Raw genomic sequence first — 16,716 nt, forward strand, 5'->3', positions numbered from 1 at the left:
ATGAGCCTTGAGATTGCAAAGATTGCATTCTTTACACTTGGCCTGTAACAGAATTGTACTATTGAAATGTGCTCACTTCGAAAAATCCATATGACATGTTTGTTCTTATTTCTAACTGACTCAGGTGACTTTTACTATTACTAAATTTACTTATTATTACTTTACTATTACTAAATGGCAGTGGGATGTTAGACCAATATTCTCTTTTGACATACAAATTTCTCCACTATTGTGTCTCTCTCATCAGGCTTATCCAAGGCAGCTGTTTCAATGTCAGAGATGGAGACTCCCCAGCAAGGTCTCAGGGTGACCAGAAACACCAGCCTGCCCTTTCCGGGGTCCAGCACATGAGTGTAGAGCTGCCTCTCATTAAGTGGAAGTCTCGATAGGTCAATCTCAAACCTGAGACACAAAGGGAAAATAGGTCCAATGAAACACACGAGGCCAACTAGTTCGGTGGAGGAGCCAATGTGAGCAAAATTAACACTACCCACCAGGAAATACTCACATCCCCCATGATTCCTCACCCTTCCTCCCCCTCTTTGAGTACACCTCCACCTGCAGAGGTTCCTGGTTATCTTCAAACTGATTGAAGTCAAACTGCTCTCTCCACTGGGGATTGGCCTGAATGCAGAGGTTCTGAGGGCAGTCAAGACACAGATTCAGCACATACAGTAACGTGGAGACACACAGACTTTGATACAATGCCAGCTTTAATACATTATCAGACTGAGCAGCTCCTGCATGACAGGTGGATTAAGTCTTCATTCAGTCCAAAGCAGAACAAGGTAGGAGAGGAGAAGGAGAGGTGTGTTATGTGTGTGTGTGTGTGTGTGTGTGTGTGTGTGTTTCTCTATTTGTGTGTGCTTGTATGTGTACACCTCAGCAGCCACTCTGGGATTGTAAACACTGACAGCTTCCAATTAGAATCAGCTTTGTCCAACAAACAAACAAGCAGAGAGGAAAGCAGAGAGGTTTACAAAGAAATGACACGACAACACAAGACAAGTGCACCATAGAATCATCAGGGGGGAGGCCAACAAGTACAGGTAGATGAACAGGGCATGCTGGGTATGCAAATCAAGGCAATGAAGCCCAGCACCCGTAGCACAGGGAGAAGTGAGTGGCAGGCTTGCCCAGTCTAATGAGCTGCCTCTGCCATGGCCCAGTGAGCCAAGGTGGAGGTGAGTCACTGGCAGGCACCTGCTGAGAGAGAGGCGGGGAAGTAAGAGATAGGGGCAGGGAAGAAAGACTTAAAAGTATAAAGAACAGACATTAAAAAGACAGAGGAGCATGGGAAAAGGCGGTGTAGGAGAGGTGGGAAAAAGGAAAAAGACTTTTTGAAAAACAAGTCCAACCTTGCTCTTGTACTTCTGATCACCAAGGCGAAAGCGGACGTAAACGTCCCCGTGGCCGTGCTGTGGCAGGTCCAGTCCCTGCACCAAGGTGATACCAAGCACCCCTGTCCACATCTGGCTCTTCAGCTGATTCTTCTGCGTCTCGGCAGACCGTGGGGATGGTGCGGCCTGGTTCTGCTGCAGAGCAAAGAAACACACACAAAGTTAAGCTCCGTGTGTGCTGTCCCCTCTGTTTACCAGTTCCTGCCTCAGCCTGGCACCTCATCATGCTCACAGAGTGCATAAAAGTAGGACAAAGGTCCATGCTATACAGCACATCGCTGTTGGAGTACATTAGCACATCTCTACTGACAGGTAAGCCACACCATGGAGGCTCCTGGAGAGCGAGGAAGAGAGGGACGTCAGCGAGCAGCCAGATGTCCCTGGCTGTGACAGTCCCACTCATCACTGGCTCCCAGACTGAGTGTGGGGAGGCAGGACACTTGGCATACTGCACAAGAGACAGCAGGCAGCAGTGAGTAATGATGCAAACCGCACAGCTCTCTCATCAGCAAATTATGCATACATGCAGCATGTATGGCCAGCGTCGGAGTTTGCTGCATGTTGGCAAATTCATCCAATATTTATTTAACCAGCAAAAATAACAAACTGTTTCTACTCAAGTGAATCTAACATAGATGTTGTGCATTCAAGGATTCTTTGGAAATCAAGGACAAGCCCAGCAAAATAATCCACTTCTCCTGCCGTGTGTCACAGAGGGAGTGAGAGAGAGAGGCCTTGATATGTTTCCATGTTAGAGTTCCCGTGAGGCCATGCGGTGATAGGCCAGGGCTGTAAAAACAAACAGCAGAGAGGTTGTGTAGGGCTGACTGTAATTAAAGAGCAGGACCGTAATCTGCTCTAGCCTCTTTGATTGCCCAGCTCCTTCGACTGCCCTGGCGACGCTGCTTCAAACAGCCCCACTACAACTCCCCTGCCACTCCGGCCCCTCCTCTTCACTACGGGGTCACAACCCACATTGCCACCCAATCCGGAGGGGATCAAAGCACATCTCAGGGACCTGAATTAACATGGAATACCACAGACACAGCCCTATAAATATCAGCCCCTTCAAAAGAAGAGGAACAGAGGGAGTGGAGGAGCGATATAAAACAGGCCTCAGCCAAGTCATCCCAAGTGTTTATCTTGGACACATTTCTATCTCAGCGGCCAATAAAACAATTCCACTTAACTGTAAGTGGCCCCTAAAGAGAATCTATTCCTGGTCCTAAAAGGGCTGTGCGATTGCTTCCATATGGTGGGACAGCATGGGGACAAGCACGATGAGCTCAGACCCAGGTCCATTTGGCTGGTACCTCAGCACTGTCCATCCACAGCTGTGATATTACATCCTAACATCTGGGTTATTGCCCGCTATGCCTGGGAATTATCAGCATTGCCGATCTTAGGCATCCCACACTGGCAACATGCCTCGAACAGCAGAGCCCCCCTCCCGCTTCTCCCATACGCCCCCCTCCTGTTTGAAACACTATCACACAGCAGAGTTTTACTCAGGCACTTGCCATTCCCTGTCTCTGTGGTGGTAACACAGAGGGAGAAAACGATGTTCTGAAAGAGGGGGAGTGGAGCTGCAAGAGCTGGGTATTCAGCACTTCCAGGATAGGTGTTAAATGCAATAAGATATTGTACGTTTGTCAAAAATGAAATGGGAAAAAAATGGCATTGTTACATTGTTAAATTAGCACTGTGATTTAGGCAGCAGAACATTGTGAAGAGTCCCATCACACATTTCTGTCTCCCTTTGAGTATCTTTCACCATCTGTAGTGGATAACCTACAATGCGTATGAAAATGGCTTCATTCCTTTGTCATCTAATTCCAAATTGAGATTGTCTACTGGACCATCAAGAGACTGAACAGTGGCAGATGTAGTGACTACATAGGTGTGAATATAAACCCACTCGCTGCAGTGTGAGTCCCAAACAGCAACCCTCCCATTTCACTCTGAATCTAATTACAGCTGCAATACACTGAAAACCACTTGAGAGGAGATGGAACTTTGTTTACTACAAAAACCAAATACTGCTCCATAATATTCATCTGAGGGCTCTTTCATGACAACATATTCAGTCAATATTATTATTTTGGTTTTGATCAAATTGTAATATTGTACCGTACTTTTTTTTCCCCCGCAAATGATACCACTGAAAAATAATATGCATTGCAAAAAAGGTTCACTATAAAACCACAAAAGAAATAGGCTGTGCTGAAACCAAGGTTACACACAAAAGCCTGAGTCCTGAGCATACACCTCATTCTTTGTTGGACCATAGTACAGTGAGCTACTGCCCCCTAGTGCTTCAGAGCAGAGTAACTGTCAGCGCTGCCATGGAAATGACAAACCTTGAATCAGGAATACAAGTAGCACTCTGGATTCACATAAACTATTAAGTTAAGTTAAAAGTAAATGTAATTATTTAAAAATCCATACCTTATTTTTCCTTTGAGGCCATCTCTGTAAAGAAAACCCAATACAAATCAGTACAAACAATTCAGAAAAGATTAGAGATAGAAAACTGCATCAACACTTGTTATATCAGAAATGCTCTTACAGGGGGCCTTTTGACGGTGGCGTCTCTAAACATTAAGCAGATTTCAACAACAATCACTCCCATGTCATCTTCTTTACTTTTAGGATCGTCAAGACGCAACTCCATTTCATAGGTTCTGTAAAGAAAAAGAAAGGAAAAGAAGGAGATTAAAACTGACTATCACTAATGGATATCTTTATGATCATCTATTAATAAATAATAGTGAAATGTATTCCTCACTTGTACAAATCAAGATTTTTCAGGGAAATCGCACTGGAACCCATGAACTCGTCAGCGGTCCGGTTTTTATCGTAGACCTGCAGCAATATTACAAACATTGTTAACAAAAATTGTGTGTTCCAGCGAAAACCACTCCTGTATTATAAAATAACTCATTGTATTCAAACAAACAACGCCTACCCGAACTTCCACAGCATGCTCTCGGTCTCGAAGAGGATGGGAGAAGGACTCATTCCACCGTGGATTCAGGCTTTTATAAACTACTTTACTTTTATAGAACTGTTTTCCTTCAAGTTTGAACTTCACATACGGATCACTGGTCCCTAAAATAAATTAAGAAAGACCAAATCAGCAAAAAATGGGTTACACAAGTAGTGATTACCCTAAGTGTTAAATTAATATACAAACACATTATCTAAAGACTTGTGTATATACAGTCTGTGTTAGAAGTGAATTATTTATGCAAACTATGTTTTATTTGTGTAGATCATATTGTCACTTTAAAGATGTACACTAAAAACACACACGACCCCCCCAAACACACATACACACCCTTCCCCCATGCTGCTTGTGTGAGAGACTGAAATATGTGAGGAGGAGGTGCACCCCACTCCTGGCAAAAACAGAGGGATGTAGCTGTTTAATTGTGAAAGAGTAGAAACACTCGCCAGCATGAGGCAACCAGAAACCAAAATCTAGAAGCAACCAGTGTTAATCTCCCAAGCCTGTTAAGAAAGTCTGTCTGCAAGTGGGGTGGGGGTATGGGACTTCTTTGTTTCTGCAATTGCATGCAGATTGGCCAAAAAATGAAAGCCAGTCCCATGCCTTCATTTGTATAGGGGAATAAAGGGGTGCTTGAGAGAGCCTGCAGGGAGGCTTGAATCACATGACAAAGGCCCTGTGGGGATGGGCTGTCAGGCCTGTCAGCTCCCCACTCCAAATGAACATCTCGCAAAGGCAGGCAGGACCCACAGCAGCTCCACCCTGCCAGCCTGTGACAGGGAAACCTCCAGGCAACTTGACAGGAGGAGAATGTGGCAGCTAGCAAGGAGAAAAGCTCTGGCATGACTGAGAACGGTGACGATGGAAATTAATGGGAAAAAAGGGGAGAACAAAAAGCAAGGAGTGGGGGCTGATGGTGTGGCTCCTTTCAGAATATGTAATGACAATGTATGCCATTGGTGAGCCTTTGGCACGCTGTTGATTGTTGGGCAAACAGTGGAGAGACAGGGGGCGTGTGGAGATTGCATCATCACAGTGCCATCTTGTCAAGGAAAGTAAGGTCTCAACTAGCAGGGAGCAGGGCACTGGGCTTGGAAGGTCTTCTGGTGCCAGGCAGGAAAAAACTGTTAAGTATCAGTCCAAGAAGGAAGTCCTCTCAGTGACTGGCTGCCAGGTGATTTCCCAAAGCTACAGCAGCTACAGCAGCACATAACTTTGATTAAAACTACACAATTGCCTAATAGTTAAAATTTTCAATTCCATAAAACTGATAAAGCTTTGATATATGTGTGTGTATAGAGAGATAAACATGTCATAACTTTCTACTATAAAATGTGTCCTTTGATTAATATTCCAAGTTTTAACTATGTTTTGTTTTTTAACTTAAAAAACTAATAATTAAAGCCCAAAACATTGCCAAAAAATATTGTCATTAAAAAGCTACTCTTTTTAAGACCACACATGCATTTTTAAAAGTTGAAGTTCCACTTCTGGCCACCCGAGGTCACTGCTTTACCAAAGCAAACTGCTGAGACTGGGCCTCAGGGACAGATAAAGATGTGTGCAAATTTTTATTACACACTTGCGTCATTCTGTGTCTCCCTCTCTCACTGATCAGTGTCATTGTCAATGAATGATCAGTTCTCAAATAATCATCCAGTTTATGATAAAATACCAATGTAAATGTGTTTCAATTTAAATCTTGATTTTATACCCAGATACATGGGCAGATTATGACACATGGGCCTCCTGGCCCAGACACATTAAAAAAAACCTAACCCCCTTAGGGAAGGTACAACATGCTCCTGTCCTTCCCCACATCTAAAGCCCTTTGGACAAACTCATGGAACAGAAACTCTCACTTAAAATGTATCCTGGTGGTTTCCTTATTGTGACAGCAAATGTATAGTTTAGTCCTCAGGTTCTCCTTTTCTTTAAGGACTTTTGGAGCTCTGTTATTGACATGATAACTAAGCCTTTTGACAAGAAATGCAAAGTTAATAATAACAACTTCAGGCAAAGGCTTTGGATTAAGGGCCCCCTGAGCCCTTTGGGCCCCTGGGGCCTGGCCCAGTAGGCCTGTATGGAAATACAGTACATAAACAAAGAGAGAATCTCCTGCACTGTCCCGCTTACTGCTGACATATTTACTGAATGAAAAAAACACATTTTGGTGTAGCAGACTTTCATCAGGTTTGACAGCAGCAACACAACTTTTCTACATATATACAAACACAAAAATATTTTTTTCATCATCCAATCAGAGGACAGCTGAGACTGCTGATCCCCTGAAACTGCTTTGCATCATGAGCCAGGTAATAGTACATTTTTTTTTTAACCATAAATCAAAATAAACATTAAATATAACTATATATAACCTTACAAAACCTGGCAAGTCAAAACATAAGTATCCTCTTTTATCATTTTAAACATCATCCTACAATAAATACCTTAAAGTTCCTCAAATGGTCACAAGACATAAGCATGTGAATAAATGGAGCAAATAGAATGAATACCAAATACATCATTCATCACCATGCAGTCCAAACAAAAAGTAAGCAAACTCCTCCAGGCTGGAGACAAACTGCAATAAAGGGAAAGACGTGTTAACACGTTTCACTTTATTGTAGTTTGACCTTGTGCAGGAGTTTCTCTCTTTGTTTATAGATTACTGTCACACATTCGGGTGTGCAGAGATTCACTTCAGCTGTTTGGAAATACACCCAGGTGTGGATATGACAGTCTAAAAAAAACTGCTACCCAATTACAGATCCAAATGCATTACTTAATAAAATAGCAAAACAACTTCAACACTCCTATAGAAATGTATAAGACTAATTTCCAACATCAGACCTAAAGACCTGCACACCATAATTTAAGAGACAAAACCTTTGTGGCCCGGAAGATTTTAAAAATATGAACATCTACGCTGTAAGTGATAACTCTTTAAAATCTATGAGCCAAAGGCTTTGTTTCAGCTATGAGGGACGAATTACAAACATTTGAATGCCAATTAAATTTAGCAAAAAAATACCAAAGCATCTGAAAACCAGCCTTTTCTAATAAGCTGCAAAACCCGTGGATTCATGTTCAGATCCTGTGTTCTCTTTAATTACTGATGGCTTTATCCCAGTCTACCTTTTGTCATACAGGTCTGACTGCATACTTCTCCGATGTGTGTTTTTTTTTCCCCGTACATGCACAACTTGACAAGGCACGTCATCCTTACAAGTAAACACATGCATTAACTCAACACAGCTCATCTTGCTTTTATACACAATAACAGATTTTCCATTCGCAACTTTCCACCGCCTGATTGGCTCTCAAGTACAGCGAGATTAACGAGATCTAAGCATGCGTGCATGTGCAGTATTTCAGAGAGAGCTCACCCTTTAGCTGCAGCCACAAGCCAACACACAGAGCTGCATTCTTTTAAGATGTACACAGAATCTGATAAGGCATCTTTTGATCTGTACTGATCCACCCAAGTGTTTGAAAAAAATCCCATATTTTTAAGATGTTAGCTTATAAAGAGTTTGTAATTATTCTCTCAAGATCTAAGTCAGACAGTAACTTAGCCTTACAGGCTGTGAAAGACCAGGACTTACGGATCACCTGCAGGTTGTTGACCTACCAGAGCGCTTATCTCTGATGACCAGGTTCCTCCCCTGCTTTAGGTTGATATTCAGGAGGTATCGTTGGCACGGGACAGGTACTTGGACATCAGGCCCTGTTGCTATGACCTAGAGTGAAGAACCATTCACTTTTAAAAGCTTTCTTGTACCATATGCCTGACTTACTTCAATGGGCACAGCAGTCAAGTGAGTACTTACAGAGCTTTCCAGAGGATCTTGCAAAACTTCTTCAAAAAACTCAAATGGTTCACTGGACATCTACATGGGAAAAAAGTTCTTCATTTTATGAAGAATTCAAACACTTTTTATAGATCACAGTCAAGCTGAGATGTCTGGGTGTATGCCTCGCTCTGGGGTCCACATATTTATGTCTTTAATTTAAAAAAGGGTGTTTTTCAAAACATTCTCTAAATATTTAAAGTAAAATACAAAATAGACCACCACACACTGAAGAACTTTGCTGTGACTTTATTCAGAGCGAGCAGCACATTTTGCCTGTAGCTTCTTCAGGTGCGCTCAGTGAAATTACAGTATTCACAGGTGTGATAAATACACACAAGTCACATGACTAATTATCTACATCTCTTTTATTTATCTCTGTTTTTTTTCCAAAGTGTATCAATGACATTTTCTTAAGTGAGTATGATTCAAAAAACATGACAATATTTACTACACATATCAAGAAACAGCAAGGATTTCATGATTTATCATAATCAATGTAACAATATTTACAAAATAACATTTATCAAAAACATCAAGAAGCCTAAAATAGCCTTGATGTTTTCACAGATGTTACAGTGTGAACACTGTTACATTGATTATGATGAAATCCTTGCTGTTTTGTAAATACGTCATGTTTTTTGAATAATGCTCACTTTAGATATAATATAGAATATATTATAGATACACTTAGAAAAAAATGATAAAAGATGTTGATAAATAGTCATAAGATTCATATATATATTTATCACCTGTGAATACTTACTATACTTGTAATTTCACTGAGCGCAGTGAGTGAACCTAAAGTCACACTTAAGTTCTTCAGTGTGCAGTGGTCTATGTTCACTATAAATGGTCCTGCTACAAACCAGCACCTGATGATCACACTGGCTGTGCACAAGGACTTCTGCTCATTAATACTCCAAGTATTTGTCATGACTTTAGATGTCTTTCGGGGACACAACTGACATGACTATAGTATGCCAATAATGCCCACAGCAGTAAAAAGTGAAAGGCAAAGTGAGATATTATCAGTCTGTTTTTGTACTTTTTGTAGAGCTCTCCACGGTACATTGTGTCTCCAACTAGTAACGCAGGTTTTCAGCTGGTATCTAAGAGGCATCTAGACAAGGGAGGACACAATAGTCTTGGTTTCAGCTTTACCCAAGGGCTGTAAAAAGGCAAATCCCATGTGGTCACTTCACATTTAACACCAACTATCAGAGGACGCTTTTGATATGTGGCACCTGTAGGCTGAATTGTTGCTGTCACAATGGGTGTACCTAGAATACACACACTGTCTATACTGCATGTGTGCTACAGGGATGAAGTGTCATAAAACCACAAGCCTAAGCTCGGGTTTAGAAAAGGAATGTCGATTTCATGCCATTCACCACATTCGAGGATCTTCGCAGAGCAGCTGAAGTGTGTGAAAAACCAAACCAGACCATTTGAGTCAAATGAAGTCAAATTAAGCATGCAGATATGACCGATGAGAGAATATATTACGTTATTGACTAAAACACTAGAGCTTGCATACTTTTATCTAATTCCTGTGAGATTAACACTTTTATCTTAGTTTCTACAACGGAGGGGGCTCTCTAACAGTTAATGTATAAGCACAGAACTTAATTTGTTTGGATTTCCATCTGTTTGATTTATCCAGTAAAAGGAAAATGACTAATTTGACATCTGAATACAAATTTCAAATAACAGTCTACATAACATGCAGAAAGATCGTCTGAGTGTGCGTGCAGTTTAATATGCTTGTAATATAACTGACCTCTGCTATATCTTCCAGGCCCTCCTCAGGCTGGGCTTCTTCGAGCAGAGCCTCTTCCACGGAGTAGTCTCTCATCAGAAAGGGAGAGCAGAGTTCCAGTTCCTCTGAGTCTGTTGTCCAAGGCATGTTGACTCGCTCCTCAATGGGACTGCCACAGGCAGAATCCAGAGAGGTACCATCTGCACTCTCCAGAGGAGTACCCAGAGTATCTAACATCAGAGACACGGTATCTGCAGGAGCATTTGCCCTGGTTACTGGCGGAGTTCCTTTTTCAGATGACGGCTTTCTGTACTCAAAGGATGGGGTCCTCTTTTCCGTGTAAGGGTACATTTGTTCTCCCATTGAGCTTGCTCTGGCCAGTATTGCAGAAACAGAACCTGTGGAAACTCTGTCAGCTTGGGCATCTTCACCAGAGGGACTCTCTCTGTCTACAAGGTCTGGCCTTGGTGAAAGTGCGTGGGTAAAAACTGATCTTGGTGCAGGAATAGGATCAAAAGTAAATTTAGTTGCATTCCCTTTGGCTCTTTTATCTGGTTGTGTATACAAGGCTTCTCGAGTGAAGTTCGTCCTGTTCTGTGATCTCAAATTCAACATATCGTCAATTTCCTCATAAAGGCCCGGTGTTCCTGCTGGGGCACTTACTCTATTCAAAGCAGCAGCTGTGCGATCTGTGGGAACTTTAAGTCGGATTTCTGGGACTGAATCAGTCAGTTTGTCTGTGAAGAGAGGTCCATCAGCGATGGACCCACTTGCTACAGAATCAGTATCACTCTGACCAGGGGAGTGGCCAAAGAAGATGGCATCATTGGACACCAGGGCGCTGTCTGTAGCAAATGCTTCACCAGGCACAAACCTCAGGTCCGGTACAGAAATACTGCGTCGATGGGCCAGCCTCCTGCCCTGCTTGGCAAGGGCCTTCTTCCCTGGCTTCTTCAGGTTGCCCAACTTAGTTTTTAGACGCAAGTTCTCCAAGAAGTTCTTTTTCTTGACATCCATCTTGAGTGATACCTTTGAGATAAAAAAAGTGAGATCAAGATCCTTTTTGTGACCTGTGTACAAGCTAAGAACAATGCAGCAAGGTGCAGTAGACTCAGTTCATGGAAATTATATACACTACAACATCAAAATGTACAAGAGGTTGCCACTGATGAAAGGGAAACTTTAAACCAGTATTTTTCAGTCTGGACCCTTGCTGTGTCCAAGTGAGCGATGTAGACAACTTTTTTAAAATTGATCCACTATTGAGAGAGAATTGTGCATGGTCAATTTAAGTCCATTAAACCCGTTTTCCCACTGACAGGCTAAGATTGTTATTAGAAGTGTCTGACAGCATTAAGCGGAAAAAAAACTACCGAAAAAACAAAATGTTTTTCTTTTACCTTTTGTTGCACTGTTTGTTATTGTGACCAAGTTGCGTTCAAGAACACTTTTTTTGCAGAAAAGTGCTGGAAGAGTTTGTTGTGTTGGAGTACAGAAAGCATAGCTTAGTGTTATTTAGGGGTTGACAGATTATTGGCCTGGCTAATTATTGAGGCAGATATTTGGACAAATACCTGTATCAGCATTTTATTTTAATAATCGCCAGTAAAATTAATTAACTAAAAAGTGCAAAGAAAGTGTCAGCATGGGAGGAACTTTTACAACGTAAAACCTCAGGGAGCTATTTTTATTTTTTTCATTTTTTGTTTAAATTTTCACTTGACTTCATAAAAAAAGTTGCAGGGAACTTATATTTGTTGCTGAAAGTTTCAACTTGGATGAAATATTTGCTTAAGTAACTTAAAGTTTTGTGTTGGAGTTTGTTATATTCTAAAACCAAAATATTGACAGAAAGGCTTTCATTTTTATTTTAAATGCATTGGTTCCAAATATTGGTTATCAGTCTCATTAAATACTAATAATCAGTATTGGCCCTGAAAAAATAATAACGTTCAACCCCTGGTGTTATCTAATAGATTTTAGAGTATCTAGCAGATTTTGACAATGTGTAAAACAAGACTTCTCCTTGAGCGAGATATGGTTACACACACTAACAAAAAGACCAGACACTTAATATAAAAACATGAGCCTGTCAGTGGCAAAAACAAGCACTTTTAGTGGATGTAAATTGTCCCCATTAGTTAGTTAGACAAAACACACACACACACACACACACACACACACACACACACACACACACACACACACAGAAAGCAAAAGGGGAAATAGGGTCCATGTTGAAAAATACCTTTAAGGAAATTCTTTCTTCAAAAGAAATGTTGGCTATACACTCAAACTTAGTTTGACCAAAAAGTATCGAACTTCTGAATGTACTTTCCTGTCCTACCTTAGACGCTTTGTCTGGAATAGTATTTTAGGCACTCTATCACTTTAAATGTAGACGGTGTCCTTACAGAAGGTGAAATATACAGTAGGTGAAGAATTAGTAATACAGCTGCAGATTAACCGCTTCAAAGGATTTACATGCAAACACACAAACAAAAGTAAAGATACCAGTTTGTCTGTCAACTTATCTTTGCTCAAGCAAAATTTCAATCTTGATCTACTGTTAACAGTACACAAGCAATGTCCACCTGTGACCACATAGATCAGAGAAAAATCTCACCATTGGTGCTAAGGCCTAATATGTGATCCTACAAACATTTCTGAATGAATTACTTCACTTAAATTATTTCACAGACCATTAAATACTGAAATATATAAGTCTGATTTAGACAACAAAAACATGATGATACCTTCTCAGATGATGTCCACTGAACAGCTTGACAGAGCCGCACACTGAATCAGTCCGAGAGCACCAGTAAATTTCCAGAGAGGTAGCTCAACCATCCCAACAATGATGTCAAAGGGGAAGTGTTTCAGGCAACACAACAGGTAGTTAGTTAGTGCCCTTTCCTGCTTCAAGACAACTTTGGAAGCAGGCGATTGGTGGAGAGGCAAAACTGGGTGAAACAAGCCATACCAGTCTCACAAGGTGAGTTTCAACGACTATGAGAATACCACGGTCACGTGTTGAGCCCTACCCAAGTGATTTTTGATGGATGGAGCCACAAACAGTACAACTTCAATTAGAAGGGATCAGAAAGACATTGATGACAAGCAGCGAGTACAAGACACTTAGGCGATAGATTAAATAAACGCTCAAGCATCAAAACTATGATGAAATTTTTCAGTTCAGCAAGTTTAACAGCCTGTTTGTTGCCGGCCTGTCAGTCTGTTTATTGTTGATTTGAATACTTATTTGCATTTGTAGGGCTATTTGTCTGTTTCAATACGCGCATGCATTACACTTCCTCTAATGTGCGTTCTCTTATAGCTCCAAGTATTTGAGAAAAATACTTAATTCCATAATCTATCCTAATTCTACAATACAACTGTCCTTCTTATCTGTCCAAAACGGTCCCAAAATACTGCTGATGGATTCTACAACATGACTGAGGCATATGAAATGTTGGCTATCTGTTCATCTTATCTCATCTCTGATCTTCAGCACGGATCTGGCAGTCGGTGGCTGCCTTGTCATACCAAACTCCATCTCTCTCACACAGCCCCATATTTGTTTACAGTGGAACATGGTTTAGCCTAAGCTCGTCAAAAGTGAGCATTTGTGTTTGCAAAGTATAAACTATAGCTTTATGTCCACACATCGAAGCTAATGCAACAGACCCACTGGTGTTCACTCTCTCTCTCCATGTCTGTGCCTAACAGTGGAGACTATATGACAACAGATGTGTTTGAGTCTGGACTGAGTCTTGTTCAATATTTGCTGACGTCTTAAAGAGATCAGGCCCACATGAAAGAGCCCCAACTTGGCTCCCAGTTGAAAGGCAGGGCTGGGGATCTGAACAGGGCAAGCCCCTATGGCAGGTGGCCTGTCGCCCTCCTTCTCACATAACTCAAACAGCCCAAAACCCTGCTTGGTTACTCTACACATGCACGCTGGACCTGATCCAGCCAGCAGCACAGCTGGTCTGATGGACAGGAAGCCAAGAACATGCACTTGGGGACAAATATAGTGAGTGATGCACATGCGAGCCTTCACACGGAAAACAACCATGAAAGATTGAGGTTGTTAACTACACAGCTGACCCAAAACCCCAGTTTGTCTCACAGTTTTATGTAGCTCAAATGTTGTATTCATAGCCTGCATAGAGGCAGTGTATTAATTCAACAAAGCAATAATACTTTTTTTTTTTTTTTTACAGCATTTAATCTTTTTTGGGAATATCTAAGCAAAGCTTTTCCTTTTCATGACTGATTTGTACATTTGTGATCTGTAGAATTTGTGTTTTATTTTACCCTTTTGTTCTATTTTGCCACATTGAATACCATTATCTTAGCTCTTGATTGTAACTGTATATTTCTTTGTTTTATTCTTATTTACTCTGTGAAGCACTTTGTGACTTTGTTTAGATAAGTGCTATACAAATAAAGTTATTATTTGCTTGCATTCTTATATTTCGGTCATCTTTAAATTTCACTTCACTACATTTCCTAAATCAAATCTGTACTTTTACTCCACTACATTATCCCTAAGCATTTTAGTTATGGTAAGAAAGGAGGAAGGAAGCAAAAAACAAAGGAAGTATAATGTTCACTCAGTTTTTTTTAAGGTGCTGTACATGTTACAAAAAAGAAAACGTCATGATTCTCAAAATTAGCAAAATTATTAAGGAACCTGGTTCATCAAATTTTAATGACTTAGAGAGAAGGGTGGCATTATATAAGTTTGTTCTTCTTCTCAATCATTTTCAAATATGTAAACCAAGTCATCATGTGTTTGACCTTTGCAGAGGCGGTCCTGGGTAGTTTTGCGCCCTGGGCGACCCCCCCCCCCCAAAAAAAGTCATCCATTAACATCGTATTATCTAAGCATAACGCCTCAAATTTTAATAGTTGCTAGTTCAGCAAAGCTAAAAACCAAATAGTCTTCTTCTGTGGCTAAGTAGCAGCATATTAGCAAGAGGATAATAAATAGCGTATAAGCTACTGTTTCATTACGTACAATTAACGTCACTCGACCTGCATACCTTTTATCTTTTGAGCGTTTCTCCTCTTCTTCTTTCCCTTTCTTTCTGAACTGGACATCTGATGGTTTCTTTGGTCTTTTGTCCATGATACACCCTTGACTCAATTTAACATCATCACCTTTTCCCTCCGTCAAACGCCCATGTGGTGATGTTCAGCATATTCCAACATGCTCTTATGTTGAAAGGACTGCAGCAGGAAGTAGTTCTGAGCGGAAGCTCTGTATTGCGTATTGAGAGTTATGCAGACGCTTGACGGATTTAATGCGGTCAGACATTAAAGTGAGTTCCAGTAAAAACCCAACAGTTGTGGCAGTTTTTACATTTTCACATAGCGCAATAAATGTAAAAGTATCTATGTTAATTTTATGAATGAAATACAATTTATTTGGAAGCAGCTGGGATCATAACAGGTCAGTCTATCCCTCACCCCCCCTCCTTGCTTTTCCTCTGAGAGTTAAACTCAGCCTGCTCACAGCCTCTGCAGCTGTGAGTTGATCGCCCTCCTGTCTCCCTGCTGCCTTTTCTTCTGACGCACACAACCTGTAGACATGACTCTCAGCAGAAAGTTGACATGATAGTAAGGGCGCCCCGCACCTACTCCACTAACGTGACGTGGAAATGAGCGGTAGAAAACTTGCGATTTTTATTTATTTATTTATTTATTTTGCGGGTGCTCGTGCGCCCCCAAATAGATTGCGCCCTGGGCGGTCGCCCACATTGCCCATAGCAAAAACCGTCCCTGGACCTTTGTATTTGCTTTATGTTTTTTGTTGTCTATAAATAGTACTTTTTTGTCTTTCTGCTTGTTTGTGTAATCATTTCTCTGTTTTCTTTTGTACATGTTTGAAATAAATCAAATCAAACTCCAATTAAAATTCTGACTGTTTGCTCTTTATAAACTGCATGCACATTTACTTTCAAAACTTAAGTACATTTAATACGATATAATTACGTTTGAAATTTAAGTAGGTCTCCAGTAAATATCAGATACTTTTACTCAAGTAATAATTCAATAAGGGACTTAAACTTCTACCAAAGTCATTTTCTGGTAAGACATCTGTACTTTTACACAAATATGGCTTTCGAGTACGTCATCCGCCATACAGGGGCAGCAATACCACAATGGAGAAAATGTGTATAAAGCATTAAAAATTAAATTCAGCAACTACTGTGAGCAGTAAAAGTACTTTTACTAAACGTACTTTTTCTAGCCTACTTTGTAGCATTTAAATTCAACCAACGTTAGCCATCGTTGCTGTTAGCAATGAACCATTAGCCTTTGAATTTTCACCATGTTTCTTACCTTTGAAATAAGCGTCGGCTCCATTTATCTGCACTATGTTAACGTTACAGTTACACCTGTAAAATGTGACACTCGTTTTTAAAAGCTGAAATTTGACCATCTTACTCATGTTAAAACGACAATGCTTTCTTTAAAAATACCGACTAACAGGTGCTAATAACGGTTAGAAAAGTTAGCTACTAATTAGCTTTAGCTGCAGTGGCTGACCAATCACAGGATGTATCATGGATGTATTAGCAGGCCAGCCTGCAGCTCTGAGGAATGCTTTGTATTACAGTGTCTCCTGCTGGCGAGACTCTGGAACACTCGTCTTTCAAAATGTTCTAAAAAGAAAAT

At 40.8% G+C, this 16,716-nt stretch overlaps 1 protein-coding gene across 2 annotated transcripts in view; it reads right to left on the reverse strand.

The window, feature by feature from the left end:
* mctp2a (multiple C2 domains, transmembrane 2a) overlaps positions 1 to 12,909 on the reverse strand; it is a 36,732-nt gene extending 23,823 nt beyond the window's left edge. The window contains exons 1-11 of one of the 2 annotated variants that reach the window (XM_042496159.2): positions 12,783 to 12,909; positions 10,048 to 11,055; positions 8,244 to 8,303; positions 8,045 to 8,153; positions 4,369 to 4,511; positions 4,189 to 4,265; positions 3,970 to 4,084; positions 3,849 to 3,872; positions 1,359 to 1,532; positions 509 to 639; positions 216 to 402 (exon numbers count right to left, since the gene is read on the reverse strand). In XM_042496159.2, coding sequence (XP_042352093.1) covers positions 216 to 402; positions 509 to 639; positions 1,359 to 1,532; positions 3,849 to 3,872; positions 3,970 to 4,084; positions 4,189 to 4,265; positions 4,369 to 4,511; positions 8,045 to 8,153; positions 8,244 to 8,303; positions 10,048 to 11,043 — 2,016 coding nt within the window. In that variant the 5' untranslated portion in view covers positions 11,044 to 11,055; positions 12,783 to 12,909. Of the gene's footprint in view, positions 1 to 215; positions 403 to 508; positions 640 to 1,358; positions 1,536 to 3,848; positions 3,873 to 3,969; positions 4,085 to 4,188; positions 4,266 to 4,368; positions 4,512 to 8,044; positions 8,154 to 8,243; positions 8,304 to 10,047; positions 11,056 to 12,782 lie in introns of both variants that reach the window. The other variant, XM_042496158.2, reaches the window with a different exon arrangement.
* Positions 12,910 to 16,716: the final 3,807 nt, after the last annotated feature.

Source organism: Plectropomus leopardus, chromosome 7, assembly GCF_026936395.1.
Source record: "Plectropomus leopardus strain MGB_pleo_1.0 chromosome 7, ASM2693639v1, whole genome shotgun sequence".
Taxonomy (NCBI): Eukaryota; Metazoa; Chordata; class Actinopteri; order Perciformes; family Serranidae; genus Plectropomus; species Plectropomus leopardus.